The sequence below is a fragment of the Capra hircus genome, chromosome 16, assembly GCF_001704415.2.
Source record: "Capra hircus breed San Clemente chromosome 16, ASM170441v1, whole genome shotgun sequence".
Lineage (NCBI taxonomy): Eukaryota > Metazoa > Chordata > Mammalia > Artiodactyla > Bovidae > Capra > Capra hircus.
This window is the reverse complement of record NC_030823.1, coordinates 28,285,607-28,302,565: the sequence shown is the minus strand read 5'-3', so window position 1 is coordinate 28,302,565 and position 16,959 is coordinate 28,285,607. Positions and strand designations below refer to the sequence as shown.

Below are 16,959 nucleotides of genomic sequence, written 5' to 3'. Positions count from 1 at the left end.
TCAAACTTTATTAAAAACATTTTTCGAAAAGAAAGTTTCATGAAGCTAGCCATCAGCGAGGCTCGATATAGGGGGTGGAAAATGGATCGTATATCTTTAACCCGCAGAAGTTAAAAGGTTTTTTTTTTTTGTTGTTAGCTAACAATGGAAACTTTTTTTTTTTTTTAAGTGTTTCCCTCCCTCGGTCTTGCCAAGCAATAGAAAAAAAAAAAAAAAGAAGAAAAGAAAAACTTGTTCCGCTGAGTTCAACCCCAGACAGGCTCACAACTTCCTTCCTGCTTTCCTCCCCCAAGCCCCCGCCTTACTCCCTCCTCCCTCCTCCACCCCCAATCCCCCACTCCCCCGCCCCAACTTTTTTTTTAATCGCACATTGAACAAACACTGAAGTAGCCGGGAGCAGACACTGACAGGGTAGTATCTCCACCGCCCAGAAGGGCGTGCAGGGCCGGCCGGCGTCGCCACTGCCCGGATCTCCCGCCCCTGCCGACCGGTTTCTCTTCTTTCCCACTCCCCTTTTTTTTGTCTTCCAAACGAAGTGAGGAAATCGTTTCTGAGCTTTTTGAAAAAAGCTTTTAAAGTCATCTTTCACCTATGAGATCTGCGTCCCTGGGTCATGTAGTCTGCACAGGACCCGGGAATCTGAGAAACTGCAGGTAAGCTTGGCGACTTTTTAATGGCTTTCGCCTCCAAACCCTCTTTCCCCTCACTGTCTGTTCTGGAGCGAATCTGAGGAATCTGGGATCCGAAAAAGCGCGGAGAGGTGGGCCGGGGAGACCGGCAAGGGGAGGGCGGCATGCCGAGGAGGCACAGGCGAGTTTTCGCCGTCTTTTCTGCTCTTCCGGACCGCTGGCTCTCCGCCGCCTACCCCGGCGCGCTGCAGGCATTCCCGGGCTCGGGCCGCCGGGCGGCCGGCTTGGCGCCGGGCGAGGGTGCCCTGGATGCGGAGAAGCCCTGCCCTCGGCCGCGCGGCCTCGGGGCTTAGAGCGGGACCCCGGGAGGTTTGCAGAGCCGGGGCTCCAGCGCTGCTGCAGCAACGCACACCCATCGGTGTGGGCGCGAGTCCCGAAGCCCGCAGAGGCAGCCGCGTCCTCGGACACGGGGTGTGTGGAGCGCGGACTCGTTGTCCCCACGCGTGCGCGCGCGCGTACACACACACAAAACACACATACACGCCCCTCCACTGGGGCGACGGCGGGGGGGGGTGGGGGGCGGCAAGTATTGGTTCCGGTACAGGGGACGCGCAGCGCCTCGACACCGGGCGCGCGCAGACGCGCCCACACTCACAAAACACACTTGTTTGGGGGACTGGCGACAAAGCCAGTGCCTAAAATGCCTAGGCTGCCGCCCTGCCGCGCGCCCAGGCCGTCGTAGGCCGAGGGACACAGCATCAAGGCCAGGGTCAGGAAGGTAAACGGCAGGCAAGCAGGGGTCGCCCCAGACCCGGGCGCAGGCAGCGGCCGGGAAAAGCAGGTTCACATCAGCTTTCCTCCGAGTCCGTCCCTGATGGCCAAGAGAAGGTGGAGCGCGGACATCCTGAAGCCCAAGATGGGGAGGGGGGGAGGGAGGAGGCGAAAAGCTGTCCCGTTATACCCGGTATAGCCAGTGTTTGCAAAGCCGAGGCGACCCCGAGACGGTGGAGAGGGTGTCCTCACTCTCAGAAAGCTCAGAATCTGCCGCGCCCCGCACATAAGTAGTTGTATATCGTTCCCCGCCCGTCCCGCGTGGCTCTGGAGACAACTCTTAGCGTTTGAAATTGGAAGGGACCTTCAAGCGTATCACACACAGCTCATCACATCACCACCGCGCTGGCGACCGAGGGGGGGTTGCCCAGGTTCAGGTCCTCGCCGTGCCGCACTGCTCCTGTAAATAAGATGTCCAGGGGCACCAGATCCCGGACAGATTGAGGTTCCGTGGCCGGGGGCCGGTCCTAATCCCCTAGCCGTCCCCCACACCCTCCCTCTGGGGTCCTGACTTGTTTCCTTGTTTCTTCACAGCGGCGCTGTTGTTTATGGACCTCTGGGCGGGGGCTGAGCCTGCTGTCTTGCCCCCCGCCCGCCGCCCAGGCCATGCTGCCCCATCTGCGCGCGGAGCCGCTGCCGCCGGGCCTCCGCGGCTGAGCCGGGAGCCGAGAGCCGCGGGAGGAGGAGACGCCGGCGGCAGAGCCGGAACGGGAGCGGCGGCGGCGGACAGCGCGCAGGACCCAGTACTATGGCCATGTACTGCTATGCCCTCAACAGCCTGGTGATCATGAATAGCGCCAACCAGGTGAAGAGCGGCGGCGGCCCTCGGTCCAGCAGCAACGAGACGCCCCCGCCGCCAGGGAGGGCCGTGTTGAGCCCCGGCAGCGTTTTCAGCCCCGGGAGTGGCTCCTCTTTCCTCTTCCCCCCAGCTGAGTCTTTGTCACCGGAGGACCCCGGGAGCCCCCTGGGCTGGCGGAGTGGCCGGCGCAGGCTGAATAGCAGCAGCGGCAGCGGCAGCAGCGTGGGTAGCCCGAGCTGGGCCGGTCGTCTAAGAGGGGAAGGGCAGCAGGTGGTGACCGCCGGTACCCTCTCCCCTCCTGGGCCGGAGGAGGCCAAGAGGAAGCTTCGAATCCTGCAGCGTGAGCTGCAGAACGTGCAGGTGAACCAGAAAGTGGGCATGTTCGAGGCGCACATACAGGCGCAAAGCTCCGCCACGCAGTCGCCCCGCAGCCCGCGTCTGGGCAGGGCTCGTTCGCCTTCCCCGTGCCCCTTGCGCAGCGTCAGTCAGCCCCCAGGAAGGGTCCCGGTTCAGAGCGAGGAGCGGAGGACCAAGTCCTGGGGGGAACAATGTCCGGAGACTTCTGAGGTCGAATCAGGGAGAAGAGAAGGCTCGCCCAGCGTCTGCCTCTCCAAGGACAAGGAGGGAGTAGTGGCACCTTTTCTCCATCCTGCGGCCCCGTCAGGATCAGGGGCTCAGGGTCCCAGCGCTTCGGAGAGAATGGAGAAGGCGCTCCCTGCCAGACCCCACTGTGGCTCACCCACCGCTATGGAAGTTGACAAGAGGGGCTCTCCTCCGTTGGGAACTCAGAACTCCCGAGCTCCCTCTTTGGGACTGGTCAGAGTGAGCTTAACCGTGGACACAGCAGTGGCAGCCCCAGCCACATCCACCGTTCCACACCACCCACACGACCCTGCCTTCACTGAGCCTTCTGAGAGGGCCCATGGACTTGGGGGTACGCACCCCCTGCAGGCCCTGGCCAAGAGTCAGGGGCAGTCTCTCGGCAGTGAGACAAGCCGGGCCCCAGAGAGGGGCGGACCACGCAGCGGAGAGCCCCCTGAGAAGGTGGGGAGAGGAACTCTGTCCGGTGGCATGCCAGGCTCCCGGGCGCCTGGGGCTGACGGAAGGCCAGAGGAGAGGACTGGGAGCGCACAGAGTCCGGCGGAGCTCCCTGAGGCTCCGACCTGGTCCAGGCAGGGTTCCAGAGGCTCTGCGGGGGCACAGAGTGCGGCCCTAGGGGTCAGGGAGGTACTGCCGGCCTGTGACAGAGTGGATGAAGGGTCCGCAACGCTGGGCTTGCTTGGGGGCAGCAGCTCCGCGCAACCAGGGACCCCGGAGGTGGAGGCGGGAGTTCCCTCTGGCGGAATGCTGAAGCCTTTGCCCCGCTGGGAAGCAGCAAAAGAACTGAAAGAACCCCAGTACTTTGCTGGGGACAGGGTGGGCGTGCAGCCTGGGACCTCCAGGGTTTGGCTGGGCCCCATGGAGGAAGCCTGTCTGGCCTGGACGTGTGGCACAGCAGTGCAATCCAAGGGGACTTGGGGAGGCCAGCCACAGGGCAGAGACGCCCACCTCAGCCCAGACCGGCTCTCCCCAGCACAGAAGGACAAACCTTCCCAGGGAGAGGCCTGCGGCCGAAACAGCATCCCCGCTGTCATCATCACAGACATGGGTACAGATGAGGATGCCCAGGAGGACAGGGCCTTGGAGGAGGCGCAGGGAAGCCCCCGGGGCAGCCTGCCGCTGAGGAAACTGTCGTCTTCCTCTGCCTCCTCCACTGGCTTCTCCTCCTCCTATGAGGACTCGGAGGAGGACATCTCCAGTGACCCTGAGCGCTGCCTGGACCCCAACTCTGCCTTCCTGCATACCCTGGACCAGCAGAAGCCCAGAGTGGTATGTCTTGCCTTGAGATTTTTCTAGAACTTGTGCTGCTTTCATGCCCGCGTGTCCCTTTTTCTTACTTTCTACTGAGTCAGGAAGACCCTGACCAGGGCCCTGGGGCAGTCACAGCCTGTAATTCTCTCCAGAGAATTTCCTGGGGAGGCACCTAGGCCCTGGCCCTGTGCTTTGTAGCTTGGACAGCAAATTGGAGTCACTTCTGTTACTATTTCCATGTACATCTTAAAAGACATTTTTAAAGGTACCTCTGGTAGGTCACCACTCACTTCTTGGGAAGATCATATTCATGAGTGTTACCAAAGGCTTCCTGATTAATCTCCAGAGATAGAGAACAGAGCTGTAGCTTTTGTCTGATCAGGTGAAACACTTTAATTCTATGATTCATTTAGGCAGAGGGGAAACTGACAAGGATGTCAGCAAATTAACTCAGCCTGTACTAATAGGCCAGGAAAATGAGTGATGTGATTCTGTGACAGGTCCCTGAAACCTGTAGATAATGGCTGTGTCTGCTGGGTGAAGAACCACCTCACCTCAGTAAATTGTCAGGATGTTGCAATATTTGTGGGGCCAACAGAAGTAAGATGCAGTTTGCTGTATGATTTAAAATGAAAACCATGCTTTGAGGTAAGGAGACAGTTTCTTTAATGACAGAATATTACAGTAGGTTGAATTGCCTGAGATAAGCACCTGGGTGATACCCTTAGGGTATATACCTCTTCATGGACATGCTTATTGTCTGGTACAGGTACATTTCAAGTACATTTCCAAGTGCATCTGTTGTGATTCAGCACACTGACATGTTGTTCTGGCTATGGCAGTAGACAGGTGTTTATTTCTGTACACGGTTTATCTCAGTGCTAGGCTGTTTTAACTCTTAGGAGGATCAGAGCATCGGACGGAAGACATAAGAGTTGAAGCTAGCGCTTCTGAAAAGGTCTGGACTTTCTCTAAGCTTTTCCAGACTCTGGGGAATTTCCTAGTTTGGTATGTGAGGGGGTTCTTATGCTACCTTGGGGGAAAGTCTACATTTTTATTGTAGTAGGTAGTCTTCCGATTTAATCTTGAATATCACGTACTATTCACTCAATGTGTTAAGCCACAGCAGCTGAGAACTTTGTATTTCTACGCTACATTCTTCACTAAGGTATTTTGGACTCCAAAGCATATTTCTATCACACTTCCACTTCAGAAATCACAGTCTGAATCTTAGAAGACCAAGCGTTTCTTTTCATGAGACTTTGCTTTCTGCTGATGGTGGGGAGGCAAATGTACATGCAAAATGTGGTCCCCATCACCCTGGCATTTTGTGGCCAGCACAAGGCATCTGACATGGACTCGTCTGGTCCACCTGGAAGGGGATGGTGGTAAAGGGAAGGTGGAATATGCTTCTCACTGAAGGTATGGCCCAGATTTCTCTGCCCTCTTGTCCACAATTAAAAGCCCATGAGTGGTCCTCTGTTCCTCTCCTCCCTTTGGCTTTTTAAACCCTGGAGCATAGCCGGCACAGCCAGGTTTTTTTCACTTGCTCTCCAACTTTCCATTTGCCCTTTCTAGTGGTGGATTAGCAGCTCCCATTGGCTGGCTCTCAAAGTATTTCGTGTGTCCTGATGTTTGAAAAGGGCTCTTGTCTGGAAGTGAGTTAAAGGGGAGATAAATAATGACAGGTGATAATTTTTTTTTTTCATTTGCCAGAGGGATGCCAGCTGAGAAACCAGAGGGTTGAGTGGTATCAAGTTAGCAAACAGGTCCAGAGGTGGAAATGAGGCCTGACGGCTGTCCAGCTTACCTCCCTCCTTTAAATAAGATTTCAGACACCCACAGAATAGGGCCAGGGAAAAAAATCCCCCGCCAGCCTTGTTTTCTGAATCACATGAGGCCGAGGGCGAGTTGAAGGGGGGTGGAGGGAGGGAAGGGTGGGTAGCCAACTGGAAATTATGGGATCCTAGGGACTTTTGAGTTTTTGGTTGAGTGATAAACTCAGTTTTCTTTTTTTGTACAGATTGTTATGGTGGAGCCTTATCAGTGACACCGCAACATCTGTTCCTTGGGTCAAAAATCACTTGATTACCTGAGATGGATATTTTGTCTACAGAAGGCCAGACAACTGTATTGACTGGGCCTTTCGGCTGGGCTGTTCAGTGTTTGGCGGATAAAACCTGAGCTGGCGCTGTGCGAGGTTCAGTCAACACTCAGTCCCCTTCTCTGGGCTGTGCTGCTGCTGTCTACACTGCAGCCCTGCACTCAGGGGCACACACATGCCCACACACAACTCCCAGCACCCCACTGGGACGCACAGGTTGGAAACCTGAGTGTTCAGCCTGGCGGTCACACAACCAACCCCTGACCCTCAGACCCATGCAGAGAACAGTGTTTTTGTGTGCCACCCTGTCTTTCCACGGAGTTAAACCTTCTTGTGCTCTTGTGGAGGGGTGTCTGTGTGTGACGTGTGTGAGGGGTGACCGTGTGTGACATGTCTGCCGGTGGAGGTGACGTCCCCGCAAAGCCTGAAGCCTGGCTGCCTGGTTAGCTCTCCTGCTCTTTGGCTTCTCTGCCTGCTCGCTGCCTGTGAGAAGCCCCAGCTTTCGGTGCAGGGGGATTCGAAGACGTCCTTGTACTTAAAAACAAAGTGAAAAGTCGTTTGGAAACACACTCTGAAACTTCTTTAGCCATTTAGATGATGCAAATGAGCAGAGGCCTTTTTACTGAACGGGTGTGTGGTGAGAACCTTCTCTGCTCATTTGCTTCCCTGGGTAGGAGCTGTAAAGACACCCTCAGAAACATGCAAAGTGCTTGAGGCCTTTCCTGGGCTTCAGGCTTCAGAGGAGCCTGACAGATATGCTTGTCTCGGAAATAGAATGTTCCAAATTTTTGCACCTGTGTGTCTGTTTATAAAGGATCAGACGCTTGAAATTTGCTCAGAAGTAGTTGTCGTATGTGCCTTGGGTTCAATGGCTTAAGTTCAGGCATATTCGCATTCACTCTTTTCTGAGATCTGAACAGAAGTGAGTTGCCCTGAGGAAGAATGATGTTCTCGCTTGTTCTTTAAGGCAACTAGAAATTAATCAACAGTTCTTGACTTCTTCTGTTAATTCATTTAAAAGTAAGTGGGCCATTGAAATGCCAGGTTTAAAGCACTAGATTAAGAAAAGCATGCTTTTTACTTTAAAAAATAGGTTTTTATTTATTTATTCCCAAATTGTACTATCAATCATGTGTACAAAAACGAAAACAAAATGTTGGTCTGATTATCTGGGGGGCATATAAAGAAGTATAATACAAAATCTTTGCCTTCTCGGTGCTTACTACTTTTTCAGGGCCTTTGAAATTTTGTTTCCTTTACTTTTTTTGTGTTAACTAGTTTTGTTGTCTTTTTTTTCAGTTTCAAAAAGCAAACTAATACACATGGTGAAAAAATTTGAACATTTTAAAATGGTTTTATGTGGTTTTTAAAAGTGTGAAATTTTTCCAGTTAAAATTTAGAAGTCTTAGAGGGATCTTTGAAGGGAAAATGAATCTAGTGGTAAGTTCTTTTAAGTGGAAAATTCTGGAAGAGAATATTGAAGGCCCAGATTTATGGGGTAAAGAGTTCAGGTTGCATATGTTGTTTTCCTAAGGTGGGGCACCCTTCCACCTCAGGTGTGTGGCGAGGGTCTTTCTGGAAAGGGCTTAGGACCTTTCAGATCTGAGAGAACCCCAAGTCATTTATGTGAGGTTCTGAATGTTACCCTGATGTGTTTAGGGAGGAAACCAAGACTCAGTGAGGCAAAGGGACCTAAAGACTGCAGCTCTGGCTAAGATTCCTCCTTTTAAAATATGCACTCTGCTTGAGAATGATCTCACGGGGACCTATAGAGTTGTAACTCCGCGTGACTATGTAATTCTAGAGATTGGATTCAAAACCTGCTGTATATGAAATAGGTATCAGAGTGTCTGGAAAAGTGACAAGATTTCTGTGGTGTGGATCCCGGCAGTTGAGTCTGAAAGAGGGCACATTGAATGGTGTGCTTTTCTCTCAGACCCATTCATTGATCTGTTTCTCTTGCTTCTCTTACCTGAAAGAATGGTTCTTTATAATTCCACATTGAAAAAGCATCATCAAAATAAATCAGTACTATACCCAAGATTCTCGTTAATGATTAGACTGATATTAGAGGCTGTGCTTGGTAGGATGCCAGCATGCTAACCTGAAAAGTGAAAAATACATTCTGTTATCTGAGGGCTTTGACCTCCTCAGATATTTAAGTTTGGAAATTGAGGCTTTGCCTGTGCAGAGCCAAAACATCACTTCAAAGAATTCATTTTATCAAAGATGAAAGTATAATTCATCCAGCTTAAAATCCTTCAAGTAAAGGTGAGACAGAGAAAAACAGAGATGGGTATTTAGGCATCACAAAAACACATCTCAAGATTTACCAGGCTTTTAGGTTTAACAACAACAACAAAACCAACATTAAACTGGACAGTTTCTGCTTTTAGAGAACTGTATCAGGTGTTACATAAAGCATTTTCAGAACTTTTGTTTTTAGTGCTGAGTTGCTACCGAGTCTCTTCTCTTATTTTTGTTGGCATATACCAGGTAAATGTAGTTACAGATTAGATTAGTCCTCTGTAGTTTGTTTATATTCCTAGGAGCATTGATAATATTGTTTAGGCTTGTTTTATTTTGTGAAGTTTCAATTTAGTTATCTAAAGGTAGAATTTAAAGTAGTTAATGGGAATAATTTTATGTCCTGGTTGAACAAACTTTGCAGACTTCAGGTAATCAGAGATTTGGGATTAACTCATAAACTCTTCTATATTGTGTTGTGGGCATGCCCTCCTCATGGAAGGGTCTATAGATTTTTTTTTTTTAATCTTTATTGAATTTGTTACAATATTGCTTCTGATTTATGTTTTGTTTTTTTGGCTGGAGGCCTTGTGGGATCTTAGCTCTTGGACTAGGGATCGAACCCGCATCCCCTGCATTGGAAGGCAAAGTCTTAACCACGGGACTGTCAGGGAACTCCCGTCTATGGGTTTTGTTAAGAGACGAAATACTGGCATTGTAGGTTATGTATGTCGTGCCCTCCAGTCCGTGACAAATGTGTCTTGCAATTATTTTTTTCCTGACTAGGTGGAATTGACATTGTGAATGATTTATTTTTCATGTATCGGGGAGCTCATTGTTTACAAAATCACAGGAAACCCAACTGTGAACTTGTTGGTAACATGGAAAGCCATTTAGAGTGCCAGTGGCTGTTGTCTCATTGGAATATTTGGGGTTTTGTAAGTCCAGGTCTCCTGAGACTGTGCCATTCCGTGGTTGCATACTGTTAACTTAGTTAACTACGGATTGTGGCTCTGTAGGTGACCTAACAACATAGAAACACTCAGCTTTATAGCATTCCCTCAGACCAGTGGGTCCAGTCTGCTTGACTGTGGAGGCCACCGGGGGGGCTGGAAGAATCTGCCAACCTGGCCCTGTGACCCTGTAGTCAAACTCAGCTTGCTGTAGCTGTGCCCTCAACTCTCTCATTGTGGTCCCACCAGATACCTGGGCATTCATTTTTCCAGAGGTGAATTATTATTTTAAAGACACTTCAGGTCTCCTGGGCTAAAAGACAATATAGATATAAATATGATCTTATTAGGAAGGTAGGCCTCTGTTCTTAGAATTTAAAAAGCCAAAATTTTTTCTATGACCTGCATAATGATCATAATATAAATCTGAGTCTGGGAGAGGCTTTAGAGCTCCTTTCCTCTAATATCCACGTTTTACAGACGAGGAAAGTGAGGCCAGAGCGTATTCAATATAGTCATGTTTTACATTTTTCTTTTCATTTATAAAACTTCATTAGTGGATAAACTCCTTACTCACCTGGGAAGATCCGCCTTGGCTTTCAACATAGGACGTGTTTTTGAAATGTTGGTTAATGGAATGGATGAATGCATGAGTAACAGGCACTGGCTCTGCTGCATTGTCTTCCTGTAGAAGAACTGTGGAGTCATCTGTAAGAGGAGGGACAAAGAAAGGGGGGAAAGAACAATGAAGGCAAGCTCGTTGTTCATTCCCGAGACCTTGCTGCCACAGGAGTAGGGGTGCCTGACTGAGATTTCCGAGAACTGGGTGAAATCCAAGACCACACGTGCCTGCAAACCCTCTGAAAAGTGAGGAGCGGAGGCATGACCTTGCAGAGTAGGGGATGAGAGTTCAGGGGTGCCTTGTTTTAAAAGTGCCTTAGATGGTTCCCAGAATGTAGTAGAAGCTCAGTTAATGTTAGTGGAGGTGGAGTTAGGAGACATCTTGGGTAATAATGTCTGGAAAATCCACTGGGCCTCTTGGAAGAAATGCTTGGTAGCAGCTTAAGATTTCGGAGGAGGCAACAGCACCCCACTCCAGTACTCTTGCCTGGAAAATCCCATGGACGGAGGAGCCTGGTAGGCTGCAGTCCATGGGGTCACTAAGAGTCGGACACGACTGAGCGACTTCACTTTTACTTTTCACTTTCATGTACTGGAGAAGGAAATGGCAACCCACTCCAGTGTTCTTGCCTGGAGAATCCCAGGGACGGGGGAGCCTGGTGGGCTGCCGTCTCTGGGGTCACACAGAGTCGGACACGACTGAGGTGACTTAGCAGTAGCAGCAGCTTAAGATTTTGTTTAGGTACTACATTCACCCAGTACAATCCTAGAAAATGATTCTGCCTCACCCAGTAAGGCTAGAATGAAATTGATTTCTCAAAACCCAGCGTTTACAGTCTACTTGTGAATTCACCAGGCTTCCCTGGCGGCTCAGACTGCAAAGTGTCTGCCTGCAATGCAGGAGACCTGGGTTCGATCCCTGGGTTGGGAAGATCCCCTGGAAAAGGAAATGGCAACCCACTCCAGTACTCTTGCCTGGACGATTCCATGGACGGAGGAGCCTGGTAGGCTCCAGTCCATGGGATGGCAGAGTCGGACACGACTGGGCGACTTCACTCTCTCTGTGTGAATTCACATGCTACTGTGGGAGCACAGCAGCTTCTTGGAGTGCAGTTCATAGAACAGTGAGAAGGCTGGTCTCACCTTCTGTCTCTGTCTCCTAGTGTAGTTTCCTTTGATTCAGTGATGGGGTTGGGGATCAAAGACCAGCACAGGCCTCAGGGAACAAGATCTCCTGGAGTGTCTGAGCAGGGAAGACCACTCTGATGATTCTCACAGGAAGGCAGGGCCCTCCAGGCTTTCTCTGACATGTGATCGTCATTTCACTGGTAAGCCAACACGCAGGCTTTTGACTAACTTGTCTGGAGTGTTTCTAAAACAGTTTCATTAAGAATTCACTCTTAAGAGATCTGATCTTTCCCCTCTGTTGAGTTTTACTTGGGAATTTTACTGACTTGATATTACTTAATGGAAACCCATTCAACAAAAGATATCTCTTCAGGCCACTGGTCAGTACTACATGTTTAATTTGCTGATAATTTTACTTCTGTTTTGCTCCAAACCAGCTGATAAGTTTTATAAGTAACCAAAAAGAAGGAGGTACTGACAGTAAGCAAGCAGAATGAGCCTTTGCAGTTCATATTTATGTAGGATTTAAAGAGGCGGGGGTGGAACATGGAGGGGTTTTTATTTTCCCATCGTAGAATAAGTAGAAAAAAAACTCCTCATTTGATCTGGTGGTGACAAATATTGGACTGAAGAGATCCCACCCTCTTGAAAGTCACTATTATTCTGTTAGTCTTGCTTTTTACCTTTGTGGTAAGATTCTGGGTGGAAAGGGAAAATAAAATGATACAGCATCTCAAACAAAGGCATTGAGATCATTTCCATTGACCTGGTGACTAAGATTAGGGTTTGCCTAACCCAGAGATGGGGCTTCCCTGGTGGCTCAGTGGTAAAGAATCTGCCTGCCAATGCAGGAGACACGGGTTCCACCCCTGGATCAGGAAGATCCCCTGGAGAAGGAAATGGCAACTCACCCTAGTATTCTTGACTGGGAGATCCCATGGGCACAGGTGCCTGGTGGCTACAGTCCATGGTGTCACAAAAGAGGCAGACACGACTTAGCAACTAAACAACCACAACCCAGAGATGATACAAGTCTTACGATGCAGGGTAAGCCCTTTCCTTGGTCAGGCAGAACCTGGTCTATTTGCTCACGTTTATAAAGCTGACCTTAATGCGTCCAGAGAGCAGGAACGAGGTACTTTGGCTCTGGGCTTTTGGAACTGTGACAGCAGTTTTCTTTCTTTACCCGTCTCAGTGGGTCTTCTGCTTCCTACTCCCCCCACCATCCATTTAATCAGGATGAATAAACTGATTGTCCTGTTTCCCAAGAAGAAGCTGTAATACATTTTATATTAACAGCGCTTAATATTTTCATTCACTATGGGGAGTCTTCAGAGTGCCTCAGAATGGAGGGATTTGGTTCCCCGGTGACTAGCCATCCACCAGCTCACCCCGCAATCTCTCTTGGTATGCTGTGAGTTTGTGGGACCCCGGCAGTTACTGGGGAGGTCCCTGCACCCCCAGGCGGTTCCCAGCGAGTGTTTTTCCAATTTCGCTGACATTCTTTCCAGGCTCAGCTCAATTTGTTTTCTTCTTCTCTATGGCAATTGATGACTGAGTCGTAAAATGTATAATTCAGCAGGATCTCGTGTTAAGTGCTTCTTCCACAGTTGTGTAGGAGCTGATGTTTGGCTAGTCCTCTGCTATGCATGGGTGTGTAAGGTTTTCTTTTTGCAAGTTAGCTATCTGAAGAGTAGGTTTAAGAAAATACACCTCATAACTATGGGGAAAGGATACTGGCTGGGGTACAGAGAGGAACTCAGGGAGTATCACTTCTGTAATCCTTATCTAACCTGAATCTATTAGCAGGAAACTGAAAAGGCCTGTGTATGACAATGAGATAAACAGTTTAATCTGTTAACAATGTCAAGTGGAAAATCCAACCGCAGCCAGTAGCTTAAGAAATGGCTCTTAAGAAATGGCTAGGAGGTTTTGTTGGGACAGCAGATCCTGAGACCCAGGTTGCTGAGCCAAGCATAGGAAAATGGGTCGCTGTGTGTTCAAGCTGGGAGGTTGGGACGACACTGGTTTGAGAGACTTCTGGAAAATCCTTACAGATAGAAAAATGTGCTGACGTACAGGACATTTTGAATGCGTTATAACTGGATATTTTAGTCTGCATGAGACCATCGAAACCTTTTCCTCCTCTTCACCATTGTCATCATCTTTGTCACAGCATTAAGTACTCATTAGTATTCAGCATTTAGCTAATTCCAGTAATTTAGGACACACAAGACGTTCTCTGAGAAGGTCTTGCTCCAGGAGTGCAGTGTGCTGGAAAGACTAGGACTCTCAGATTCGGCCCTTGGCGGCTTTGGGTTTTGGTGATGTCATTTGTAAAAGGGGTGTATCGATCATCTTCCGATCTCGTGTGGTCTTTTGTGAGTCTCAAATGACATTGTGTTTGTAGAGTCATTTTGCGAGTATATGCTTTCCCGCCTAAGTTTTTTTTTTATTATGAATTCTATGACGTTGCTTTTTTCTCGCAAGTTTTCTCTTTATTTCTCCAGTACTCATTTGTTTATTTCTGTCATGCATACTCTTATGTATACTTGTTTTTTTAATAAACAATGATCTATATTATTTTTTAAATTTGACATATAGTTACCTTACAGTATCATATTACTTTCAGGTGTACAAATATGATGTTGTTTTTTAAATCTTTCCAAAAGTGGATAGATGAGGGCAAGCACCATACCAATGTAAGATACGCCCACATCTGTATGGCCGGAGAAGAAATTGCTAAGGAGTGTGTCAGAGACAACCTTTGTGTCCCTAGCAGAGCCAGTTCTGACGTGGGCATGATGGTGGGGCTGGGGAGCAGGGATGAGCAGACACTCAGAATTGCATCCTAGTTCCACTCCAGCTGCTCAGTAGCGCCTCTTCCTGCCTGAGTGACCATCGCGGCCAGTGCACTTCATGCGTCTGTGGTTTGCTAACCCTGCGAATGCGATGGACACGAGGAACGGCTGGCAGGAGTGAGGAGCGGGCACGGAGCAAGGGTCTGATGTACCTGGAGCAGGGCTGTCGGCTCCTGAATAATTGAGACCAGACCACAACTCCATCTGGCGTCCAGGGATGCTTAATGGGGGCATTGATTTTTCCAGTACCGTGTGGTGGTTTTCTCTTGTGTCCTAGGAAGTGAAAGAGAAGAATTCAGCAAAATCTTGAGTCTTTAAAGCAGACATTTCATTTGGCAGTTAGATGCTGGGCACTTCTGAAATGTGGCTGGGCCCTGGTTAGATCCCGAAACCTGTGCCCAGAGCTGGACCTCCTTTCTGTTGACTGCCCACGTTGAGAGGTGGAGGTGGCACCCCCGTAGCTGCCCAAACAACAGGCATCTACCATCTCTATCTGCAGTTACCTCTGCTGAGGAGAATGGCTTAATTGATGCAATCCCTGTCCCTGGGGATGTGCCCTCTAGGGCAAAGTGGATGCCATCAGACATACTTGAGATTTGCAAAATGCAAGAACAAGTTGTCTAACCATTAAACAAGCACAGTCATTAAATATGAGTTAATAAATAATGAATTGGTGTTGGCATGGAAAATGCAGGAAGCCTCAGTGCGTGTCGTGGAATAAGGAATAGAGGAATTGAATCTGGGCAGCAGCCACGGAAGACAGTCAAGGCCTTGAAGGGTTTCCTATCTCTGTTAGAAGTGGTCAAGCAAAGACACTATTCTGGATCCAAAGGCTCTTGGAGGTTGGAGAGGATGGGGGCACCCACCTTAATTCAATGCTTAAATGACTGTGCTGTAAATATGCTCTTGTGAGGCTAAAATGGGGTCTTGGGGGACCCCTCCATCCTTACCCTAGTCGACCAGAGGCACATGGTCAGGAAAACTTGGGAGGGGCTTCTACTTAGTTGTAACTAAGTTGTGCTTAGTTGCTCAGTCATGTCTGACTTTTTGCGATCCCATGCACTGTAGCCCACCAGGCTTCTCTGTCCATGGGGATTCTCCAGGCAAGAGTACTGGAGTGAGTTGCCATGCCCTTCTCCAGGGATCTTCCCAATCCAGGGATCTAACCCATATCTGCTGCATTACAGGCAGATTCTTTACTGTTTGAGCTACCAGAGAAGCTTGAGGCTGAATCTTTGGAAGAGTTCTAGGGAGGCTGGCTGGGCTAGGGGCTGTGTAGACCCTTCCCGGGAGAGAGCCCTGGTGTGGAGTCAGGAGAGTCCTGGGTTTGAGTCTAAGCTCTGCCACCTCCTGACTGTGTGACCCTAGAGAAATGTCTTACTTTTCCGTTCCTCGGTTTCAGCATCTGTGCGGTGGGGCTGATAATACCAGCCTTAAGATGGTGAGCCTTAAATGAGGCCATGTGTGAAGTGCCTGGCACCGTGTCTGGACGTATGAAATGCTCAACAGACAGCAAGGTGGGAGGACTTAGAGGTAGCCCCGCTCTCGTTCCTGAGCAAATTAAGCTGAACTTGCAATGTCCACCATTCTCTTTGTTTAGGTGACAGTGCTAAGGGTACCCAAGGGAATATTGCCTGCTGGTGCCCTTCTTCCCCTAGAAGAAAAAGTAGGGCCTGAGGTCTCTTGGATGCTGAGTTTCGTGGGAGGTGTAGGGAAGAAGTTAAGGGGGTCTGCTGGAGAAGAGGGCTCCAGCCAGCCACAGGTGAAGTCACACCCTCACTCTGTCCCAGAGTTCGGCAAGAACTTCACCTCTCTGAGCCTCTATTTGCTCTGTTTCCTGCCGAATGAGGATGACCACCCTTCCTCGTGGGCTCTGGTGCTGATGAGCTGAGATTGTGTGTCTCAAGGTCCTTACACAGAACAGGCAGGGATAGAGGCAGCCCGTCTCTGGCCCCTCGTCCCCAACCAGGACCCTAACTTGCCTTCACGGAGTGGCCCCGGCCACCTCACCCCAAAGTGCCGTTAGTTGTGAAGGATGGTGATGAAATGGGTGGCAGGATTTATTTTTCCAAGAAGATTTCTCTGTTGTAGGAGAGGCCTCACTTTGTCACCAGGGCTCAGAGCTTCAAGTGTAGAAAACAATCCTTTAGATCCAGCTGCTGGGCAAGAGGTGTCGGGTTACTCACTTGGGATCTGCCTCTTGTCCTTCTGTTTGGGAGGTGGAAACTGACAGCTCACCCAAGCAGGGAGGCCAAGCCTTCTGGGGGTGAGGAACCCTACATCTCTTCTCTCCCCTCCCCTCACTCCTCTGCTTTCTCACTGCATTTTTTAGAGTCACCGTCATGCATAAGAGAGAGGATGGAGTGTGTGTGTGTAAGAAACACCACCACTTTGTCTAGCTGTGGCTCTTCCCACCAGGGAGGTCTTTGAACTTGTATGTGGTTTGATTGGCCTTCATTGCTTCCCTGTACCGTGTCTGCTGGTGGGCTGGGCACACGCTTATTAAGACAGGATCTTTCTTAGGGTTTCCCTGCCAGTCCAGTAGTGAAGACTTCACCTTTCAATGCAGGGGGTGAAGGTTCGACCCCTGGGGGAGCTAAGATGCCTCACAGCCAAAAAACCCAAACATAAAATAGAAACAGTATTGTAACACATTCGATAAAGACTTAAAAAAAAAGAAGACAGGATCTTTCTTAGGTGGCTCAGAGGGTAAAGAATCTGCAATGCAGGGGACCCAGGTTCCATCCTGGGGTTGGGAAGATCCCCTGGAGGAGGAAATGGCAACCTACTCCAGTATTCTTATCTGGAGAATCCCGTGGACAGTGGCCACAGTCTGTGGTGTCACAAAGAGTTAGACACAACTGAGAGAATAACACTTGCACTTTTTCCACTTTTTCTTAGATTTAAGAGATGCTTTCTTCCACTGCAGACCCAA

General features: G+C 49.5%; 1 protein-coding gene across 3 annotated transcripts in view; it reads left to right on the top strand.

Annotated features, from left to right (window-relative positions):
- The window catches only part of ITPKB (inositol-trisphosphate 3-kinase B), a 103,633-nt gene continuing 87,049 nt past the window's right edge, over positions 376–16,959 (top strand). The window contains exons 1-2 of one of the 3 annotated variants that reach the window (XM_018060231.1): positions 376–653; positions 1,995–4,128. In XM_018060231.1, the coding sequence (XP_017915720.1) occupies positions 2,209–4,128 (1,920 nt within the window). In that variant the 5' untranslated portion in view covers positions 376–653; positions 1,995–2,208. Of the gene's footprint in view, positions 654–1,290; positions 1,408–1,453; positions 1,518–1,994; positions 4,129–16,959 lie in introns of those variants that run through there. The other 2 variants (XM_018060232.1, XM_018060233.1) reach the window with 2 other exon arrangements.